Source organism: Acyrthosiphon pisum, chromosome A1 (genome assembly GCF_005508785.2).
Source record: "Acyrthosiphon pisum isolate AL4f chromosome A1, pea_aphid_22Mar2018_4r6ur, whole genome shotgun sequence".
Classification (NCBI taxonomy): domain Eukaryota; kingdom Metazoa; phylum Arthropoda; class Insecta; order Hemiptera; family Aphididae; genus Acyrthosiphon; species Acyrthosiphon pisum.
Genome location: NC_042494.1, coordinates 29671415 through 29687773, shown reverse-complemented (window position 1 = coordinate 29687773; position 16359 = coordinate 29671415). Strand labels below are relative to the sequence as shown.

At 28.3% G+C, this 16359-nt stretch overlaps 1 protein-coding gene across 2 annotated transcripts; it reads left to right on the top strand.

Annotated features, from left to right (window-relative positions):
• Nucleotides 1-6049: 6049 nt before the first annotated feature.
• Nucleotides 6050-11078, top strand: LOC100163322 (acyl-protein thioesterase 1-like). Of its 2 annotated transcripts, XM_008187205.2 has the most exons (7): nt 6050-6082; nt 6900-7121; nt 7580-7611; nt 7947-8012; nt 8082-8379; nt 8440-8604; nt 10566-11078. In XM_008187205.2, exons 1-7 carry the CDS (start codon nt 6065-6067, stop codon nt 10614-10616), a joined length of 852 nt encoding a protein of 283 aa, XP_008185427.1. In that variant the 5' UTR covers nt 6050-6064; the 3' UTR covers nt 10617-11078.
• The last annotated feature ends 5281 nt before the right edge of the window (nt 11079-16359 follow it).

Genomic DNA, 16359 nt, shown 5'->3' with positions numbered 1-16359 from the left:
TCGATTAGCAAATTTTTAAGCAGTATGCAGTATGCACTATACAGGAGACGGGCGACAGTACCAGCGTCGCGCGTCGTCATGATATTTATTATTATTAATTACTTTATCAAGACACGTGATTTCCAGAATTAATTTCAGTATTCTAATATTGTGGTGCGGGGTGAGGCGGGTCATTCCACTAAGCACTGTGCGAGCTGTCCCCCACCTAGCTAGTAGAGCGGCTATATACAATGTAGTAACGTACTCGGCGGCTCGAGGCAGTATATTTTACCGCCTTGGCTGGCGTTTTGCGCATGCGCCATTCACAATATTGTACGTGTTTACGCCGCACACCCGTATACCATCACCCATGCATTAACATAGGCAACGCCGGCAACTGCCTCGTCGAGTGTCGATGTAAAAGCTCTAGCGGTGGCGGAGCGCACTGGTCGCAGGATTAGACTCAAACGGCAAGGTTATTATAGCTTATAAATTAAAACGTTACTGCGACGTGACTACGTGAGCCATTCTCCAGTTTCATGCAAGTTGTATACGAAAGAAAATTAATATAAAATATAAATTTAGGTAAATAGAATTATTAAATTATGAAAAACTAAAAAGTAAAAATTAACTAAAAAATTGCGCCCACAAAAATATTGCGCCCTAGGCCAGTGCCTTGGTGGCCTATGGGTAAATCCGCCCCTGGCTCTGCTGTACAGTACGGTAGTGTGTTACTGTATAATGGATGGTATTAATTTTGAATTCAATGATATAGGCAATATTATTGTATAAGAAAAACGAATCTGAGCGGAGACGGTATGACAGTCTAGGTATAAGACATAATATATAGGTACTTATGTATGGTATTAGAAAAAAAAATTGACCTATAATAGGAAGGTACCTATAATAAATATTAATTAATCATATCACAATATCCATTAGGTACTTATAACGCGTTATACATCAACAACAAACCGTGATACTATCATAAATATATAATAGTATACTTTAAAAGTTTCAAGTACCCACAAATAATATTATACAACCACAACAAAATAACTAAAATAGTTATTCTAGGTTTTTTAATATGTTATTTCATCCAAATTTTAACTTATAGAATGAGTATAAAAATAAACTGTGCTTATGTATTTTTTAGATTTTTTGGTAACAGAATTAACTACTTACGTGGAATCTTGTTTTAAATGTTCAGTCCTTAGATATAAAAATTGAATATTTTATAAATTTTTAACTACAAAATAATTACTGAATCTTAAATTTGATAAATTTTGTCAAAATTCGATCTTTAAATGCTTATAAAAAAAAAAAATTGTGCCTATGTATTTTTAATACTTTTTAACTGCTATTGTAACAATATATCAGGAGCCTTTCATTAAATGTTCACGCTTTTTACTCAACAAACAAAATTTTATTGATATTTATAGAAAAAAAATTGAAAACTGAGGATGTCCGTAAACAGCTCAAAAAGATTCAAAATATTTTGAAAATTTTATGGTGTTAAAAAATGAAAATATAAACATTCAGTGAAATTTTCAAACATCTACAGTCATTCGTTTTTAAATTACAATAAAATAAGGAAATCGAGCGAATATCAAATGTTGTAAAAATATGAATTTCAAAGGCTCATAAAAATTTAATTTGACTTTCTTGTAGACATTTTTTTTTTTTTGATAAAGATACTATATTATATTATGAAGAATCTTATATTATATTTTCAAATCTTAGATTTAAAAAGAAAAGTTTTTACGAATTCTTAACCTAAAATAATTTGCTAATTTTCGTGATTTTTACATATTTTATCAATTTTTAACTTTAAATGCTATTAAAAAAAAAACTGTGACTAAGAATTTTTAATATTTTTCAAATATAATCGTAAAAATATAGTAGGAGCCTTGTATTAAATTTTCAAGCATTTTTACTCAACAAATAAAGTTTTATTGACATTCATAGAAAAAATAACTAATAATATTGGAGGCTGACAATGTTCGTAAAGAGCTCAAAATAAATCAAAATATTTTGAAAATTTTATGGTGTATAGAAAATGCTAAGATAAACATTCAGTCAAAATTTCATGTATCTACGGTCATTTTTTTTAATGTTACACCAAAAACCAAAATCGATTTTCTCGAAAACAGATTTTGCGTAAAAATTCCCGTTTTTCCTTAATTTTTCTTTTGTTTTTCCCGGCGCTTTTGAAAACTACTGGGAAATTTAAATTTTGACCTCCCCAATGCACCAACGATATTCACTTTCTGATCGAACAAGATACTGAAGTTGAAAATCGTAGCATTATTTCGACTACTTATCGTGTACACAGACACAAAAAAAATAAAAAAACACATCATTGTAAAATCAATACATTCATCGTTCCACTCATAATCTAAAAACGAGTAGCCACTAACGTAGGTATATTAACTGGCGCCAAAGTTGAACAGTTTATTGAAAATCCGTGCTAATTTGTACAATTGTGTTAATCCATCGGCCCTCTCTATTCTCTACGGGGCAAACGGCTGAATATATAACATTATAACGTCATACTATAAGGTATTAAGGTATCAATCGATCAGAAACTCACTAACAGATTGGTTGGATGGCTTAAAAGTTACAACGAAAAAATTTCAAGCACTATTAAGTCTGAATTTGCGTATGCATCAAAAATATCGTAAAATATAATATTATCCCCTCGATCCGCTACTATCGTTGCAGCTGCAACTTTCACTCTCAATCGCGATATCATGTTATTGAAATTTATAATCTCGTATTTCTTGTCGCGTACTCGACTGTAACTGTACCAAAATAAATTTACGGAAGTGTTCTAAAAACAGTTATTAATTATTAAACTTAATAATATTCTATCTTAAAGAACTTTATTACTTATTTATAGTCACGTAACAATCGCAACAATGACTTACAAATATAATAACATTTCAAGAAAAAATTAGTGATAGGTATTCCAACAAAAACACTCCACCAAACTCCGTGTAAAAAAACGGTTTGCCTCTAAAAGTTGTGAATTTGTGATATTTTGTAGCTAAGTCTGAATTGTAGGTATAATTTATGTTAAAATATCAGGCACGTAATTTAGGGGGGGAAATCGCCCCCCTCCCACTATTACCGTATTGTAATTAATAATATTAATTAACACTTAGTTTGAGCCTCAACCATTCTGAAAAAGGTTAATCGACCCCCTCCAAAATAAGCATATATTTGCGTGTCTATTAGTCTGCTAAATAATTGAACTTAGCTGGGCGACTTACGTTAAAAATGTAAAATTACTACTGCATAATGAATACATAATAATATAGTCTACGTAGATAGTACTATCATTGAAATATGTAGTGTATTACTTACTAGAAAAAAAGAATAATCAAGTGTTTTAAAGTCTATCGCTAAGCTAAATTAAATTATTCAGTAGACTATTTTAATATAAATGATATATAGTCCAAAGACTTAGCTATATTGTTATTATTATTATTAGGTAATTTATTTCTCAAAAAAAGAATACTGGGCCTCGTCGAGTATTCTCGTATATAAAATTGTATCAAATTTTTAGAGCCGTTTTTTTTATACTTCACGTTTTTTTTACATGAGTTTGGCAGAGTGTTTTTATTAGGATAATAATTACAAAATAACCTTTAATTTCACATACTGTATAATGACGTGACGGTAAACAAGAGTGAAATGTCTAACCTGATGCTTATTATGGAGGGGGGAGCCCCCATAGGATCATAGCTTGTATCCACGCCTGATTATTATGAGTAGGTACATGATGAATAGATTGATGATGAATTATTATATAGGTACGCGTTTAGCCATTGATTAATGATTTTATAATATAGTATATTATAAAATCAATGACCAGAGTAATAAATTTATTTATATGGGTTCTACGAGAAGTTCGATTAAAATATTATTATTATATCATTATAGACAAAAAAACGTGGTACCTATTCCGTTTATAAATAAATATGTGTTTATAAATGTGTGAACGTGTTTTCGATATAAAATATATACAGTAAAAATAACACACTAAAAACGTTTTCAGAAACAAATTACAAATAGTTTGAAAATTAAAATGTGATGTTATAGTTTGTAAAGAATTCCTAATAAAACCCTAAAAAGTCAAAATATGTAAAAATATGATTTATTCATCACCTATGTTTTGTAATTGTATTAGTTGATAGGTAAATACTAATTAGGGATGTTGTTTATAGAATATCCAACGCTTTATTTTGCACGGTAAACTATTTACGACATTTTATCAAGGTACCTATTTATCTATCTTAATCCTGCAATATCTAGGACCTATAGGTAGGTACAAAAGAAAAAATTCCTTCAACGCAGTTAGTATAATATGCCCCTAGGCCCTAGATTATTTGTATAAAACAATAAGTTATTTAGATACTTACCTTAGTTTTGACTGTTCAAATGTTTATTCGTTTTTACGGATGTTAGGTTCAGTTACACTCGAAGGATTTAAATTAATCGGTCCTTAAATATATTCCATTTATACCACACTAGCCCAATAATATTCCTACAAATAACTAAGAAAAAAAGCTAATTTTTTTTATTTAAAATAGGCCAATGTTTGTTAAGTACCCATACTGTAACTGAAGATATTAAACTATTTACATTTTAACTAGATAACTATTTACAATAATAAGTGATTTGTGATTACCTAAATAATAATTAATAAATATAATAGTTGCTATTAAATGCTATGAATTGTATCTATCAATTATCATAAAATACATTAAGTAATACCTATAGGTACTTACCTAAACTGCTAAACTAATGGCTAACATAACTACATGGTTAGTTTGTAAGTGCAGGCATCTATTATACTGCTGCAGTATAGATATCTGGATTTACAAGATAATGTAGCTGCTCAATGAAAATAAGTATTATAGGTAGGTAGTAGATATATGTTACCGGAAATGTTGACATTTAGGAAATGATGACAATTCCTAGTAAATGTTGACAATTCCTAAAATCGGAAGGAAATGATATCATCGCCTAGTATATGTTATCATTTCCTAACGATAGTAGGCAAAGATAGCACATTTTTTAAATTTAATCTGACTTATTTAAATATTATTTTTTTCAAACATAATTTTTAATTAATCTACTATCACCTTAATAAATAATCAATTAATAAACAATTATTTTTTTAACATTTTAATTTATGTAATTTAAGCTTTTTAAAATTTTTTTATGATTTGCATACGTAGTTACCTACTCATTTTTATTTTCGCATGGCAAACTTCCATGACATTTAGAATTACAAATTCTAGATGCCGATTCACACTTGTTCGTCTTGCATTTTGTCTTACATTGACATCGGGTATATTCTTGTGCCCCTGAAATATTATTTAGTATTTACAGTAGCTGCCTCCCGAAGTGATAACGGTTTTTCTGCTTGACCTGCCGATTTTAAAACAGTACTTAGATCCAATAAATTTGCTTTGCTAGGATTTATTTCTGATCTTGTGTAATTGAACAACTTTGACAGTTGACACCAAACTTACTATTTTATACCAGGGACACACTATGCGTGTTTAAAATCGGTTATCGCAATCGACATAAACCCGTGTTTGATATAATTTCATGTCTCCACACAGATATGTAAAATAATTTTATAAGTTTATTTTGTATACCCATGTGTCTCCGTTTCTCATTTAATTTGAGTTCGACAGCATTATTAGTTCGATAGTGTCTTCTATATAGAGTGTAAAGGACTATAATATATAGTTTTATTTAATTGATTTATAATAATTATAATTTGTATCGAAACAATATTTATCAATTTTTACAGTAAAATATACATTTTTTAAAAAAAATAAATTAATAAATGTCATTTTATGCATTTTTTTTTGATATATTTTTAGATCATCAAATTCCGGGCCCTAGTGATAATATTGCCTAATAAACTACGGAGATGATGACAATTCCTAGGCGGTGATAAACTTGCCTTCCGCTTTTAGGAATTGTCAACATTTACTAGGAATTGTCGTCATTTCCTCAATTGTCAACATTTCTGGTAACAGATACATCATACACGCATTAAATGTACACAGCCACACAAGTATAGTATTATATAGCGAGTATAATATATTATAATATTAATAACGATCAATTAATTGTTTGCAACACTCGTAAACATAATAAGGTACCTACTGGCTACTGAACTAGTTAACAAGTTAACTATACATAATATAGGTAGGTTACATACTTATAATACGCTCCCCACGCATGTCTCTGCACAGACGCTAAAAAAAAATTGATTACCTAATAATAACAGTTGAACTCACTGCAGGTAAATAGGTCACCGCCGCCTGAAATGCCCTTGATACTCATCAGCATAGTTCATATACGTGAATTAACATTGAATTAATTTAACAGCCATTATTCCGTATTCGTATTAATTTATTCCACATTAAGTATAGGTATACCTACGCCGTAGCGGTTTGCGTTGATCAAAATACAGGAGACCGTGGTCGTATAGGTAGTAGCCAGTATAGGTACCTACTATGTCACGGTTTTAACGGGAAACGCGTGTTACTTTGTTGCCCGTCCTCCGGCGGCCATGACATAATAATTACTAATATTTATTACCTATAAATGTGGTTATACAATTATAATATAGGTATATGTATAATTGCCCACCGGGGGCCACACGCCGAGCATTGGCATAAACTGTGATAAATGCTAATTCGAACAGGATAACTGATGCGAATGTGTTTGCCACAGTCAATGTCGAGTGGGGATAAGACGTGACATAGTGTTAGTGGACGCGTTTCCCGAAAAATTCAATACCTACGGCTTAAAATCATATTATTATTATAATTTATTCAAATGCGTGTTGACATTTGAGGTTTAAATTTCGTATCGGTTTGATTTAGCGTTCCATGAAATTCGTCGACATTTCTATGGATTTACATAACCACAAAAGTTCGGCAGTTCAAAAACTGGCATTAACCCAAATTGGATTGATTTTTTTGTTGTTTTCCGTAATTGATTCCGCTAACTATAAAAAAAGTAGCAACTATACTTTTGCAAAGTCCTCCGCAAACATGTCCATCAATCCCGTAGTAATATCTTCTTCCGTTAAACAGACGGCCACTGTAAGTATATTATTTTCTTAAATATTTTGCTTTTCACCAAACGTAGTTGAATAGATATCAATTATGTAACTTTTGTGTAAGATGTACTTGGGTAGCTATAATATTATTTTGTTGAGTAGAATTGATCTTGGTATTTTAACTTCTTTCAATCTAATATGATTTTCACCAGATCAGTCGCTCTCAAAACTGTTTTGTACATAAGTATTATTTTTTATATTTGATAATTGTTAGTACTTTGATTACAGTTCTTTGTTTTCAAATTAAAAATTAATTTCAAATTAACTAATATGTATCTGATATAATATTATAAATTTTAATATTCTAGTATTAGATGCATTAAATTATGTGTTTTTTATACCTATTAGTTTGAAATGTAATTGATGGTACATTTTTATCTAAAACATATACGATATACGGATAACATGTACCTTAATTTAATAACTATTTTTTGTTTACAGGTCATATTTCTTCATGGTCTTGGAGATTCAGGGTAAAGTATATTATTTATTGTTTTAGTTTAGCTAACAGATGATTGTATTCCAACAACGGTATAACTATGATTTGCGTCTATTAAATTAAAAATGAAACTCAATTAAAATTTTAAAATAAAGTTCTCTTGAAAAAGTTAATCAATTGAACTCTTTAGATTTTTATTAGGTATTGACTACTATTTCTAAATGTGATAATCATTTGGTGTACTTACCCATACCATTTTTTATCTCTTATTCTGTTTAGTTAACTATTTATTTTATATTGAATTAGTTTGTTATTTATGTTTTTTTAGACTTAAATTATTTTATTAATATTCTCTTAATTTTTACTTAGAAATGGCTGGGCTGAAGCCATGACACAAATAAGACAACCTTATATGAAAGTTATATGTCCATCTGCGTAAGTTATTAATGCATTGTTTTAGTTGTTTTGATGTATCTATATCTATTTTTTTATACAAATCAACAGGAGTCCGATGCCAGTATCTCTGAACCAAGGTTTCCGTATGCCTTCATGGTTTGATTTGTTTACTTTAGATGAATCTGGTCCAGAAGATGAAAATGGAATTAAAGAAGCTGCTAAATTAGTGCATTCACTTATCGATCGTGAGATTGAAACTTCCAATGTGCCATCATCTCGTATTGCCCTTGGTGGGTTTTCACAAGGTGGAGCTCTTGCTTTGTACTCAGCTTTTACATATAACAAACCATTAGCTGGAGTTATGGCTCTATCTTGTTGGATACCATTACATAAAACTTTTCCAGCAGTAAGATAATTATTAATTAATTTTTATTTTTGATAAAATATATTTATGATGGCTTTTCAGGCTGCTTTAAGTAACAAAGATATGCCAATAATTCAATGTCATGGAGATTGTGATCCAATTGTACCACTAAAATGGGGTCAACTTACAGCATCCATTCTTAAGTCTTTTGCTAAACATACCGAACTGAAAACATACCGAGGTTTGATGCATAGTTCATCTGATATGGTATGTATTTGTTATTAAACCTTATTAGTTAACAGCATAAAAATAATTATTCATAGAATTGATTAAAATATACGTATGTAGGTACCTATGTAAATATAATTATATTTATATTTAAATTAAATTCATCCATGTTTAGTTTATAGTTTGAAGTGTTAATAGAAATAATTATTATAATTTGAAATTGTCATATTTGTGATAACAATTGTTTTATGGAATATTTAGTCAGATATCTAAGTATGATGCAACTATAGCTCAGTTTAATTAACTTACTACTTATTAAAAAGTTTCACAAGTGAAAGTCAAACTTGATGATTATACCCTTAATCGGAATGGATGATTTAATGTTACTAATAACAGTAATAACTTATTCTAATCCACTGAAATAATTATTTTCGTAAAATAGATTTCCACTTTATAAAAAAATATCAATATCCTGATTGATATTTAACATTTTTTTTTTTAAAGCATGTAAGTTTCGTAGTTTTGCTAGGACTTTTTTCATATACAAAATAACAACTCTTGTCAACCCAAAATTGCAGCAACTGTTTGTCTGATGACGGTTTATTTATTATCACACAAACCTTAATCACAACCACCACACGTTTAGTACCTTGTGATATAAATTATTATTAATTCAATAATTAATATTATATTTGGAGGAATTATTTGCCTATCCACTTTCACTACACTCATAAATTAAGTTCCAATTAGCTCTATTAATATAATAATATGTAAAAAAAATTATCTGCTATATTGATTAATATACAATACATGATGATATTCTAACAATAGCATTGATTTATAGTGATGCATTGAGTTACACATTATAAGAATATTTTGAAAAATATCTATTGATTTCAAGAAATCTATTCATAGTATGTAAAAAAATGTATTATTTAAGTAGAATCTACTTTATAAAAATAGCAAATTGATCAAGTAGATGTAACATAATATTTATAGGTAGTAAATAAAAGATAAAAATGCGATGATATAGGAATCTAGAATTTAAAATTTGAACTATTTAATAGCTATAACAGATTATCTGAAAAGGTTTTATAACTTATGAAAATATTTAGTTTTTTCTTAAGAGAGGACGATACCCATGTGGCTGTTGTCTCCGTCTTAAAAATTATGGCATATTTTCTTCCACTAATTTCAATAATTTGCTGTTAATTTTGATATTAGAGTGAATTGACCTATTATCAAACTTAGGTAACATCATTATCTCTGCTTAAGTGTCAGCGATTTTTTCGATATTTAAATTTTCAAGCATGAAATGAGTACCTATATGAAATATCACAAATAAAAAAAATACTCATACCTCACTTTAAAATTATAATATCTAATAAAAGTTGATGCTTATAAGCACAGATCAGATAAAGTTCTTACTTAAAAGTTTGATAATAAGTCAATTCACTCTTAATATCAAAACTAACAGCACATTATTGAAACTAGTGAATGAAAATTACTATGTTGTATGCATGTAAGATGGATACAACAGATGCATGGGAAGCGTTCTCTAAAATGTATTTAACTTGAAAGTTGTAAAAATAGTTTGCCTCCAATTTAATATAACATACTGATGAGTATATTTCTAAAGTGCCTAAGCTACATCTTTCCTAGTTTATAGAGAGCCCAAAAACCATTTTTTATGGTTTTGATAATTATTTGTTTTAGATTAGCAATAAAAATAACTATTTTTTGAATAGGAATTGGGATTTTTTTTTGTATAATCTTGCATATGGAAATTTTAATACAATAGTCTTTCCTTTTATAAAACATTTTATCACTTTAATTTGTATTCATTTTCTAGTTTTGTTACTCATATGGTAAGAATAACTTAAATAATAAAATATTAATTATTTAAATAAACATCTTATCATAATATACTATTATTGATGTTTTCTAAAATTATACTTAAGATTTAATTATTTATTAATTGGATTTTTTATATTTTACAGGAATTAAAGGATCTTAAGAAATTCCTGGAAACGGTCCTCCCTCCAGTGTAATTCACCTATCATTTTAACATAAATTTATTAATTTATATTGTTGACACCTAGAATATGGTTTTAATATATATATATATATAGGTATAAACCTTTTTGTAGTGTATCTAATTAAATTTCCAAGACAAGTTGTTATTTTTATTGCTATATTTAGTGTATATAAATATAACATTAATGTTTTTACTTCTTATTGGCATCTTTATAGTTAATATACAACTGGTATAAAATGTACTTATTAGTTATTAAGTAAAATAAGTATAAATTCATATTATCAATTTTTTCATTTTTATTATTGTGTTCATTTTTTTTGTTTTTGTGTATTAAATATTCTACTCAAATAATCACAAGATTCACAATTCAACATTAAAATCTTTCAAATTTAACTGCATAAGAAATTTAGTAAATATCAATTATACTTATAAAAATAAATATAATATATAATTTATACTTATCGTAAAAAAAAAATTATACTGTCCATTTACACTAAGACTACATTACATTAGTACTTCTCAGCGTGCGTTATGCACATGATGGTGGACAGGCCTATTACCATTTATAGATCACTGTAACGTTATAAGCTCAGATGCATTAGCTGCCTATTTAACTACAGTAGAAACCGTTAATAATGACACCGTTTGTAGTGACATATAATGTGTAATGACCTTACATTAAAGGTCCCTGCAAAACTCCTATATTGTATGTATACTAATTTGGTAGGAGGAAAAAAAGTCCAGACATAGAAATAGAAATGTGAACACATGCATACTCTACTCCTAATTAGTAATTACTAGGGTGCAGATTTGTATGTATTAAAAATTCAAAAATATGTACATATATATGTATTTAATTTTTACCAATACTAATTACCATGTATCTATAGGCTATAACAAAATATAATAATATATTATATATTATAATGAAAATGATCATTATAAATATGAACACAATATGATATATTAAATATACATACATACATACTACATACTACTATAACAGTTAATAATCATAAATAATAATAACTAGTAAAATATAATATACTTAACTATTATTATTAGGTTATACTTGTATTTATTAATACTTAACTATTAATCATATATTATAACTACCTATTGAACAATTTAAATGTACCTATAATAGTAAATAAATAAATAAATAAATAAATAAATATTAGTATGTTTAAATATAATATAAATAATCATCGTTATTCTTCGTTCTATTGAAAATATTATAAGATCTTCTTTTTCGTTGCTCAAGAGTATAGTTTATGTAGGGGGTTTGATACTGCCATGAACCACTGATGAACCACCTGTCAATAAATTGCATTTTTATTACCCAACTATTGATAAGCCTTTTGACATTTAATTTAATTTATATTGTTCGGTACTTACCAATATAATTTATATATATATATATATTATATAAACAGTATATAACCAGTCAAAATATTAGATTTTATCAATAGCTGGGTAATATTGACACTCCATATAGTACACCATTACTTGGTTGTTGAGATACTATCTACACGTCCTTCTAGTACAGTTTTATCCAGTTTTAATTTGTTTTATATTTTATACTTTTGTTTACCAATTTTGGAAATGGAAATTATAAAATCAAATAAAGGTGGTGACAAAGGTTGTTATAAAGGTTATGTATATGTTGTAAAATATATTGGCATATCAATATATATTTTTTTTTGATTTATAAATTATTGTACTATGTATATACCTAAGACTGATGTTTTTTGACTTATAACTTATAACACAATAAATTATGACGTATACATAATATTGTGTTCATATTTATATTTTTATTTGATATATTTTATACAATTAACAATTAATAATTAATTTCATTATAATATTTAATATATTATTATATTTTGTTATAGGTATATGGTAATTAATTATTAGGTCATTAGGAGTAGAGTATACATGTGTTCACATTTCTATTTCTATTTCTGGGCTTTTTTTCCTTGGTGTGTTTATTTTTTTGGGCTTTTTTTCCGCGATTCACTAATTTGTATCGGTCATTATGACGTCTATATAATGACTATACAGATGTAATGCTAAGCCTCCCCAAAAACTTAAGACATACAATTTTAATATGCTATATTGCAATGGTCTGCTTGCCTTTAATATAATATTCAGCACTCCAAAGCCAAAAGTTGAAATTGCGCCTACTGGTAAATCTTCTGTCTCAACTGAACAAGGTCTTATCAACTGAGCAGTCTTTTCTTATACCTAACAGTTATATGTCATGAGTCATAACAATAATTTAAGTTTCGTTTACTGAGATAGCAATAGTGTTTGGCATTATATAGATACAAATATGTTAAAAAGTTAATAAAATAACATGATTATATTTATTTTTATAGATTTTTATTGTTATAATATAACATTATATTAATGATATTTTAAATTTTTATGTCCATTGTAGTATTCTCATATTTTTCTTATTCTTGAAAAGCTATACAAAATAAATAGAAATATGGTAATGGAGGCTGAATTAAATGGGATTGATATAATATAACATAGGTCACCTATTAGATGGTCTGTGGATGAACTTAATCTGATTTGTGGACAAAAAATTTATTTCTTGGATTAAACTAAATGTTATAATTAGATTCTGAGCGAAAGAACGTTGATTTTACAATGATGTATGTTTTTTTTCTGTCTTATCAAATTTTGTAGCATTGACTATATTCCTTTTCTACATCAGCATCATTGTTGGCCTGGTCACTGCCGCTGAGCCGCAAACACGCAGCCGGGACCCTTCATTTTTTTTTATTTACTTGGTGTGTTGGTCTATATAGGAAGTAAGTACTCTGCAAAGTATTTATCGAAGTATTTAACGGTACGTAATTTTTAGGCACAATTTTTCAACGGCCAAGTCCGTTCATTGTGGTGCACCTTAAAAAACTGATCCATGGGCCTTTGGTGTGTCAGGCGCCCAGGTCGACAATGTTCAGTATCTTTTCTGATAGAAAAGTGAATCTAGTTGGTACTTGTGAGTTGTGGGGTCAAAAGTAAAAAAATTCCATTAGTTTTCAAAACATCAGGAAAAACAAAATCATAGAAAAATTGGAATTTTTACGCAAACTAATTTTTGACATTGATTTTATTTTTCGATGTACCTAACTCAATAATAAACAACCGTAGATATTTTAAATTTTCGCCAAATGTTGTTTTCGGTTGTTTCATCGTAAAATTGTAAATATTATTTTTCAGTTAAAAGTTCTTAAACAATTTTCTTTTCAAAGCTAACATCTGACAGTTTAATAGAAGATTCTTTATAAGTTTTTTTACATTTGAAAACAAAAAAAGTTTACAGAAAGGTAACATTATTTATGATCGTTTGAATTGAAAATTGATGTGACTGGATTAACGAATCAATTGCTTTTTGATATTTTGTTGCGATTTATAAACGAAAACTGTAGACACTTTTATTACTTTTACTAAATGTTTATATATTATTATCAATTTCCACACATGGTAAAATTTTCAAAATATGTTGACTATTTTTGAGCTATTTATAACTATGAGAAATTTTAATTAAATATAGTCCACTGGGTAACTTGTAAATTTCATCCATGGTTCTTCATAAATCATAAGTTTTTATAATAGGACTTAAAAAATGTTCATCATATTACATGGGATTTATTTTTTCATAAAAGAATTTTAAGTTCCAATTTTCACAAACTATCAAAATCACGAAAATTTGGAAATTATTTTCTGGTTAACATTTTTATTAAATATTAAATTTCTTTAGTTAAGGATTGAACATTTTAAACTATATTTCTCACAAGTACTCCATAGTTCATACTGTAACCAAATAATCTAAAAAAAATATATATAAGCTAGATTTTTTTTATAGATATTTTAAGTTTGATTATTTTTGACGACGAAATATAAAAGCTATTAAAACGATAAATAACAATTTTAGGTATTTTGTTGTTATTTAAATATATTATTCCGTGGTTGTGGGTACTTGAAACATTTATAGTGTATATTGTTAAAACGTGACGTCATTTCTTGTCATTTTGTTTTATTTACCGACTGCTTTTCGGGTTTGTAATACTATGTACATACACTAGTGCATGAAAAATAATTCGCAGAAATGTACAAAATACAGTACACCATACTACCATTGTCCATAGAGGTATATATTTTTGTTGTCCGATAATCGCGTTTGCTTAGTTGCGTTTACGATTAGTGGCGATTAGTATATCAGAGCGGTACAAGTACCACGGTTAGAACTTTTAGAAAACAGACTTGGTACTTAAAAGTAATATCATACAAAAAAAAAAGATCAAGGGGATCTATATCTCCTCCGCCCCCCCCCCCCCCCGTAAATGCGCCACTACAAGTGCGAGGGTCGCAATGGGGACCCAGAATTTACAATGCCATCTGTGTAAAATACGAACTAAGATACTAAATGTGAGGCCAAATAAAACTACCGATAACGCTGAAAACATTGGGTCGACCATGTCGTTTCCAGTCCATTATATTTTAGTCCGTGTTCAAAAAGATATAACTTAGTAAAAATGGTATTTCCGAGGCTAATTTTTCAACCGTTGTCCCGAGAACTTATACCCTTTATAATAACGTGTTAATAAAACATTTGAAATAACGTACGCATGCCCACCTAAAAATATACTGCTCCCATAATCACAAGCGTGTATCACAGGCAACGCCGGGAGGCCGGATGGATATATTATATATCCTGACTGACTCACTGACTGATCAACGCGTAGAACCTAAATAATGATAGCTTGATGTTTGCAATTTTCATGGTACCTTCGTACTACAAAGTGTGCACTACGATAGCATATTTCAAAATTCGCATTTTAAAGCGGTGCTTGCACAATTATTTCGAGATTCAAGATGATCTATGAAAATTCTAATTAATATTTCAACACCATACACCGTACATGAAATAAACGAATTGAACAAAGTTCGAATCACAATATAGAGTTGGCACTTTTGGCGGGCAACGAAGTGAACGGGATCAGCTAGTTTGATATAATATAGTGTAATGGATAGTGTTGAATGCATGGAGAGAAGATTTAAACAAAATCAAATATAAATAATACATAATATTTAGGTTTAGGCGTTTAGCATGTTTGTTACCTATTGGCTATTATAGTTTTGAATGTAACACGGCGTCTCGTGTATGCAATATTGAAACACGCGATTGGTTATAAGTTTCGTACTTATTTCTTAGGATACTGAGATAATATAAGATATATTATTGTGTTGGCTTGATCGTATGAATGGTAGGATAAGTACATGGCAAAATCGAATAATACATTTTATTCTACTTATTTTAATATTAGAGTGAATTGACGACTGACGAGTTATCATAGTTACCTATTATCAAATATTTTAATGTAAGAATATTATAAGGATCCATATATAATTATATATTTTTATTTTAAAGCAAGTTATGAGGAATTTAAAATTTTAACTTTTTGCAAATTTTAAAATGTTAAAATTCATATAATCTTCTTTATTTTTTATTATTGAAATTTTTAGATTCTGAGTGGAACGATGAATGTATTGATTTTAAAATGATGTGTGTTTTTTTTTTTTTTTTTATGTGTCTGTCATCACCTTTTACACAGTAAAAGTGCTTGAATTTTTTTTAACAGTACCTTTTTCTGATAGGAAGTGAATCTAGTTGGTACTTTGGGGGGGTCAAAAGTAAAATTTTTCCAATAGTTTTCAAAGCGCCGTGAAAAACAAAA